The 7525-nt window shown below is 56.3% G+C and overlaps 1 protein-coding gene across 1 annotated transcript in view; it reads left to right on the top strand.

The window, feature by feature from the left end:
- Positions 1 to 2020: 2020 nt before the first annotated feature.
- The window catches only part of BMF (Bcl2 modifying factor), a 21881-nt gene continuing 16376 nt past the window's right edge, over positions 2021 to 7525 (top strand). Inside the window, 5 exon segments of the mRNA XM_040620452.1 lie at positions 2021 to 2085; positions 2087 to 2142; positions 2533 to 2658; positions 4852 to 5148; positions 6583 to 6743. Of these exon segments, the coding sequence (XP_040476386.1) occupies positions 2021 to 2085; positions 2087 to 2142; positions 2533 to 2658; positions 4852 to 5148; positions 6583 to 6743 (705 nt within the window).

Below are 7525 nucleotides of genomic sequence, written 5' to 3'. Positions count from 1 at the left end.
TGACCTCTGCTCCTTAGGGCCTGTGCTGCCTGAGAAGAGAGATTCAGACCTGCTCTGTCCTTCAGTTCTGTTCTTGATCCTAAGTAATACCCATGGTCATCACCGGACAGCTTGAGACATTGGCCCAGGAGGAAAGCCATTAAGAAAAGAAGGATTGAAGGAAGGAGGGGAAAGAGGTCTGTGCATGGTGAATGTGGTGACGGCTCCCCAGTGCCCTGCATGGAAGCTGGGCTTGGTTTCCTCATTTCCCCACATGTGGCATGAATGTGAGGTCACCCTGACCAGGTGACACTCCCTCTTAGCCAAGCCTCCTGGTAAAATAATATACCTCCTTTTGGCTCCAGCACTTCTTTCTGGACATTTATCAACTCCTGGGGGACTGCGCTGCTGGCCAACCTTGACTCTCCCCTNNNNTTTCCCTTTTCCCTCTCCTTTGGACTTTGGAGATAGTGTTTTCCTGCCCTAGCTACCTCAGCCCTCAATATGCCTGGTTGGCTCTCTTTCTGGCGTGCATTGAGGGAGCTAAGGAAAGAATGGGTAGGAGAAAAGGTGCAAGGAGACTTCAGACTCCTCTGGGCTTAGAGTCCCAGCTCCACTTAACTTAAATCTGTCTGAGTTTACAACCAGAGAGAGCAGCTTGGTCAGAGGACTGTCTGTCCCTACTATTCCTGGGGTCAGGCCCATCACTGACCACCTAGTCTGTTGCAGGCACTGGCTCACTCTCATTGATTTCTGGCTTCTTTTATCTTTCCTAAAATGCAGGCTTGGTCAAGTCATTCATCTTCTATAAAAATCTTTGCTGGCTCCCTTTTCCCTCCAGTAGGGATTCTCCAGCCTGGCATTGCAGGGATACCTATATACTCTGACCTGAATCTACCTGTCCATGTCCACCCTTCCCAAGTCCTGGGGTGCACCCAAAGACCCCTCCTCCAGCCTGCCCTGCTCCCAGCGCAGACTGTCCAGTTCAGCACTTTATTCTGCTGCGCTAGGCCTCGGCTGCTTGATCTGGTCTTCCTTACTGAAAATTTCCCCATCCTTCGAGGCCCAACTCAAAAGCCATCTCCCTGAAGCTTTCCCCAATGGTTTGCGTTCTGAATTTTTCTGCACCTTCCAGCAGTCATTGACCCTAAAAATTAACACATTTCATGCAGCATTCCGTTATTTTCAAATCTTCCTTCCTGAGTAAACTGTAAGCTCCCTGCGGACAGGCACCAGGTTTTTGGCTCCTAACCCGGTATCTGGCACAATGTAGGTATTCAATAAATGTTTGTGGAATGGCCTGGAGACTCCCTTACTGATGGTACGCGATCTGCAGGACGCCTTACCGGCTAGGCAGCACCAGCACCATCTCCGGATGCTTCCATAAACAGGGTGTGTATCCACTGATCAAGCAGCCCCTGCATTTTTATTTTTTATCTCTCCTCTCCTCAGCCAGATACTTATTTTGTTAAGTGTCCACGCCCACTCAAGAAGAGTACACAAGGGTACTTTGGATGTGTTTGATCTGAATGTCACTCAGTAACAGCTCCAGATGCACGTGTTCTCATGCTTCCTACACATTCGAGCATGGCCGACTAAGCAGGCGGGAGGGTGCTTTGCCACCAGGCCGGGAGCCACAAGGACCCGCACCTTGCCCTCCGTGGACGCTAAAAGCTTCCGGCCTCCTCCTCCTCCCCTCCCTTTCTGGACGCTCTGTAATTACTCAGGCCATTCCGGAGAAAGAGAAGACAAAAGTCACTTTGGCGCCCCCTCTCTCCCTTCTAATAGAGAGAACTCAGGGACTCTCCGGTCCTTCCCGAGCTTGCTTTAGGAACGGAATCTGCGCGGACTATGGCGCTCCGATTGCGTTTCTGATGGGAGCCGGAATTTCGCTCGGCCCCTTACAATGTTTCCAAGGGAAGGTTCGTACATTCGTGACCATCCCTGGCAGCCGCCCAGCCCGGGACTTGGGGCTCCACTCTCCATTGGCCAGCCGAGGTCGTGACGCGCCGGAGGCGGGGCCTCATCAGCTGTTTGCGGGATGCCCCGAGCGGGCGTATTTTGGAAACAATACCGCGAGGTTCACAGTGGCCTCCTCCCGCGCCAGCCCGCCAGCTGCCGCCGCCGCCCCTGCCCGTGCCTCCCGCCACCCGCCGCAGCCCGGTGAGCGCGCGGGCGGCCGGGGGCCGGGCGGAGTGGGATCGCACCTCCTCGGGGAAGTGGGGAGAGGAGTCGTGCCGCTCATGGGGGCCCGGGAAGGGTTGGGCAGCGGGCGTCTGGGGTGACCATGAAGTACTGGAGCGCTGGGGTGCGGGGACGGGGTGCGGAACGCTCATCTAGGTGCGCTGCTCCACGAGGGAACTTGGGGGTAGTAGCATTTCTTTCAGACAGCAAGGAGTTGGGTCCAGGTGGGCAGGGGAACGTGCGGTTCACTGCTGAGCCGACTTGGGCTCCCGAGAACGGCCCGGCCTCTGGATCTGACTTTGGGGTTGGACAGGGAGTTGCGGGGCGTCCAGCCTCCCTGCGGAGTCTGAAGGCTCCTCTCCTTAACAGCTAGGCTCTTTCCCTCCTTCCCAATTGAGTGGGCGCCAAGCCCCCGAGTGCTCGTCACGCTGGACCCTGGCGCGGAGCCCTGGCATCACGACTCGGAGGCCGAGACTCTCTCCTGGAGTCACCCAGGTCTGCTGTGTGTCGTGTGGGTGCGTGAGTGTGTGTGCATGTATGGTGCGTTCCCAGATTTTAAATCCTGTCGAGGTTCAGAGTGCCTGGCTACTGCCTTATCCTAGGAGGAGGAGTCTTAAGTTCAGCATCCGTGTTACAGCTCTTGGGGGCTGGGACCGCTCCAGCGGGCTTTGGTTCCCCTTGCTAGGAATAAAGCCTTCCCAGGCTGTGCTCTCAAGAAGCGTGCTCCTCCTACCAGTTTGGACATCACCTCCTCAGCTCACGCGGAGGGGAGAAGAGGGTCTCCTTACCATATCCCAGTTTACACTTGACTTTGCCCAGCACCCCTCAGGAGGCTCCCACGTACAGAAGAGCCACCTGCAGTTCCTGTGGAGAATGGGTAGAGTCCCCAGGGCTTGCAGAGACACACCCTATGGCTGCATTTCCCCCACAGTCCCGTCCAGGCAAGGGTTGAACTTTAGGGCTTTGCTGGGAGGGGTAGGGGGAGGGGAAGGTGACCGGCTTCAAAGGAAAAACCAAGACAATGACTGCCGCTTGTGATTGGCTTTGGAGGGCCCCTTCTTAGGCTGGGATTGCCAGCTTGCAGAGAGAAGACTGAAGGGCAGGAGGGGAGCCCCTGCCAGGTAACTGGCAAGACAGCACTTGGTCCTTTCAGCTGGAAACTTTGTTTCCTGGTGCTGATAAGCTGAAGATCTCCTACCCTCCTTTGGGAAACACTTTCCAAAGAACACCATGTGTCTGTTTTGCCATCCAAGCCGGCCTGTCCTCACTCACCAGCGAAGAGGGCAGAGATAGGATCATAGATAGCTCACGGACTGGTTGGGATGGAGGGAGGGTTGAAGTAAGCACCTCAGAGAGAGCTTGCATTTAGGGAAGCCAAGATTCTGAATTTAAGTGAGATTCCTTTAAGTACTTCACCAACCCACAGACCATTTGGCTTGTTCTTCAAAGGCAAGAGACTGGGAGACAGAATTCCCAGGGGATCTCTAATTGAATCTGACAGTGACAAACAGTATCTCTCTGTATCCTTAACCATTCAGGTAGTTGCTGCTTCTGGCTGCCCCGGGGACCCTAACAGGTTCCTGGTGTGTGTGTGTGTGTGTGTGTGTGTGTGTGTGTAGGGGGCTGTGTTGGGAGCTCAAGGTGCTGGGTGGCTCCCAGCTCAGATTTCCAAGAGCCATCAGGTGGAGCAAGAGGAACTTCTTTATCACCAAGAAACTCCTATGGACAGCCCGAGTAGTATAGAGGCAGCGAGTGAGGTCACAGAAAGAGGGCTGAATTTCACTTCCTTCTGTGAGGAAGGTTATACCAGTCTCAGGTTCAGCGCTGACAGGAATGGTAGGCTGTGGGGAAAGAAGATTGAAGTCATGGACACTAGTGAGTAGGCTGAGCTGGGGGAGGCTGGCCACATGGCTGGATGGTGGACCTACCCTCTAGGCCAAGCTGTGGTGGGCAGACAGCTCTCCTCCGGAGGGCAATGACTATCTTGGGTCTTTTTGCCCTCTCTCCCAGGACACACGCTTACCACACCGTGGAGCCTGTTTGTTGTGTTGAGCAAGCAGGGGTGGGGACTAGAGTAGATGGGCAGCTGGGCGGGGCTTAGCTGGTGTGGAGGGAACCTGGCTGCCCTAGGATTGCTGGCTTTTGTTTTTGCTGCTCAGCCCGGAGCCCAGCTCAGACTGAGATGAGAGCTTGGTGGTTACTCCTCAGGGCAGTGAGTGAGTGAGTGTGTGTGTGTGTGTGTGTTGTGAGCGCTGTGTGTACAGCCAGTCACAGCAACCTCTGCCCTCCCACAGCCACTCACAGGGTCTAGTCTTGTTGACATTTCCCCAGGTGTCCTGCATGCTTGTAACAGTTGATCATACCCCTGACTCTATTGCTCAGAGTCAATAGCAGTCAGACTACATGACCGGAACCCGCCAGGGTCAGAAGAAAAGGCCAAGGAGGGGGGTGGCTCTGGGAAGGCCCAGGGAAGAGGTATGGTGCATCCTTGAAGAGTGAGGCCATCCTCACTGTTTGGGGCGGGTGTCGTCCTTGGTAGTACTTTATCCCCGGGTTGTCTGTCATCAGTACCTGGCCCCACATCACCAGATAAGAAGGGGAAGCAGGAAAGAAGAAAGGGGAGGGGAATCCTTCCGGTTTGGCCTGGGTAGGAGCAGCACCCCAGAGGCCTGCGTTGCGCCCTAACAGGGGAGATGGAGCCGCCTCAGTGTGTGGAGGAGCTGGAGGATGATGTGTTCCAGCCAGAGGATGGGGAGCCGGGGACCCAGCCTGGGAGCTTGCTCTCTGCTGACCTGTTTGCCCAGAGCCAGCTGGACTGCCCCCTCAGCCGTCTGCATCTCTTCCCTCTCACCCACTGCTGTGGCCCTGGGCTTCGACCCACCAGCCAGGAAGACAAGGCCACCCAGACCCTGAGCCCGGCCTCCCCGAGTCAGGGTGTCATGCTGCCTTGTGGGGTGACCGAAGAACCCCAGCGACTCTTTTATGGTGAGTGCTCTTAGCCTCAGGACTCCTCCCATCGAGACTGGGGGAAAAGAGGGGACTTCCCCTCCTCAGACCTGTGCTTTATTTCCTTCCCCAAATTGAACAGCAGGGGCTATGGATTCCTCGACTCTTGTCACCTTGTTTCTCTGCTTGTTATTGCTTTTTACCTGTGCTTTATCGGGCACCAAGAAAGGTAACTTGCTATGCCATCAGTTCTGCCTTTTCGTCCCTTTCTGCAGGGATCCTTGGGTCCATCTTTTGGTGTTGGAGAGAGGGTAGCTGGGCCTGGGGTTTTACATCCTGTGGCCCAGGCTTTTGTGTCCTGGGAGTGATGTGCCTTCCATAAATTGGCCAACGTGGCCCCGGAGAAGGTTGGGGGATCTGTGACTCGCTGTTGACACTGAAGGGAAAAACCCAGACCTTTCTGGGAGGGAAGTTTCCTTAAGGCAGAAGGTGTCACTTGGGACTTTCTGTGCTTGGAAGGGGAACTGGAGAAAGAGGTTGGGGCTGCCGGGGCTCAATGCCAGCAGAGGGGCTGTTTCCGAGGCTCAATCAGACAAGACCCCTTCATTTGTGGGCTTAAATGGTTTGTTTTATGAGTAACATGCCCTCCTCTGGCAAAGCGACAGGGTCAGACACTCAGTCTACTTTCTTCTTTTAGCACAATAGCTTCTGGAGGGAGGGGAAAGGTTCGGAGGCTGTCTGGCTGGGTCTCAGGGAGCCTCTTGAAGAGACGCTGCAGTTATTCCTGGAGGGAGCTGCCCCGTAGTTCTTTGGGGAGTCTGAGAAGATGGGTTAGGCAGGCCGGCAGGGAAGAGGGAACAGAGGCAGGAGGCAGGCGGGCACCCCTAGCGGCAGCTCGCTTGCAAGCACTTGGGTCGGGTGCGGCACTGGTCTCGAGGTCTTGCGGTCTGGCCTGGGGCGCCTCCAGAGAGGAACTTGGCTATCCAGTGGGTCTGAGGAGTTTTCTCTCCCTAGTTTTAGTACCATTGCCCAGAACTTCAGAACCTGGGCCCAGCCAGAGGAAAAAGTGAAGGCACATTTTGGTTTTCTCTTTCCCTGCCTTGCTTTGCTCAACCCAGGAACTCTGGAGGGCTGCCTCCAGCGTCTTCTCCAAAGAAGGGCTTCAACCTGCTATCGCATGAAAAATAACTTGTGGTCAAGCATAGCTTGGTAAATAAAGACAGAAGGCTGGCAAGTTCCCCCCCACATGTCACTTTTGCCCTGGCACTGCCTGTGAATGGAGGAGGCTAGCACCATTTCCTCCCTCTGAGCATCAGCTTTTATGTGCTTGGGCAGCAGGCAGGTCAGGCTGTCCAAATGTGGCAGCGTGCCTGATAAAGGCCTCCGGCCCCAGGTCTCAGCCAGGAGCGTTAGGCACGGGGTGGATGGTGCAGTTGTGGAGAATGCTGAGATGTGGGCCCTCTGTCTTTGCAGGCAACGCAGGCTACCGGCTCCCTCTCCCTGCCAGTTTCCCTGCAGGCTTGCCCCTTGGGGAGCAGCCCCCAGAAGGGCCGTGGCAACATCGAGCAGAGGTACAGATTGCCCGAAAGCTTCAGTGCATTGCAGACCAGTTCCACCGGCTTCACATGCAGCAAGTAGGCATGGGGGTGTTGGGATGGGGGGGGGGGGGGGAGTCTGCTGGGGCTGGGGGAGGCTAGGACCTGCCTCAGCCACTCGGTCTCTGCCAGGCTCCAAGGATATGGTCCCAGAGTTTTGGCCTCGGCTATTGTGATTCCCGTGAACTGAATGGGCCCAACTGGCTGAGCACTCTTGCTATCGCTGAGCTCCAAGTTGGTTGTCTGCCCTCTCTCAGCTCAGGCTTGCTAAGAGCGGTTTGTCCAGCGGTTTGTCAGGAAATGCTACCATCTCTCCTGGGAAATGGAGTGGCTTTCTGCAGCCTCATTTGACACACTGTGTCTGCTTGAGGCCGTCTTGGGAGATTGTCCCTCCCAGACCCCAGGGCAAGATTTTCAGGGTGCCACAGTGACACTGGACAGTTGGGGGGTGCCTGACTGAGGTGCAGTGGGAACCGGGCAACCAAGGCTCAGGGCTGGGCCTGAGTGGGGGAAAGTGGTGGAACCGGTTGTAACCTGACACTTTCCAGCTGGGGAGGCTGCTCCTCATTGTCTCTGTCTGGGAACCGGGACCTGGGACTCTGGAGAGTGTACCTCCGAGAGTCTCTCCAGACTGGCGGCCGGGCGCTTGGCCGGCAGCCTGGCACCAGCCCCGCCGGGGCGGAGCATCGCGTGTCAGTCGAGCATGTGGCAGAGTCCATCAACAAAGGCGGCGGCTGGCAGGCTCGTGCTGCAGGAGCCCTCCGTGCCCCGGGCTGGAGGCTGGCCGGCCCTGCTCCGCAGCCGCTGTCCGGGCCAGCCCC

This window comes from Ursus maritimus, unplaced genomic scaffold (assembly GCF_017311325.1).
Source record: "Ursus maritimus isolate PB19 unplaced genomic scaffold, ASM1731132v1 scaffold_35, whole genome shotgun sequence".
NCBI classification, from domain to species: Eukaryota; Metazoa; Chordata; class Mammalia; order Carnivora; family Ursidae; genus Ursus; species Ursus maritimus.
This window is presented reverse-complemented; position numbering and strand designations above follow the sequence as displayed.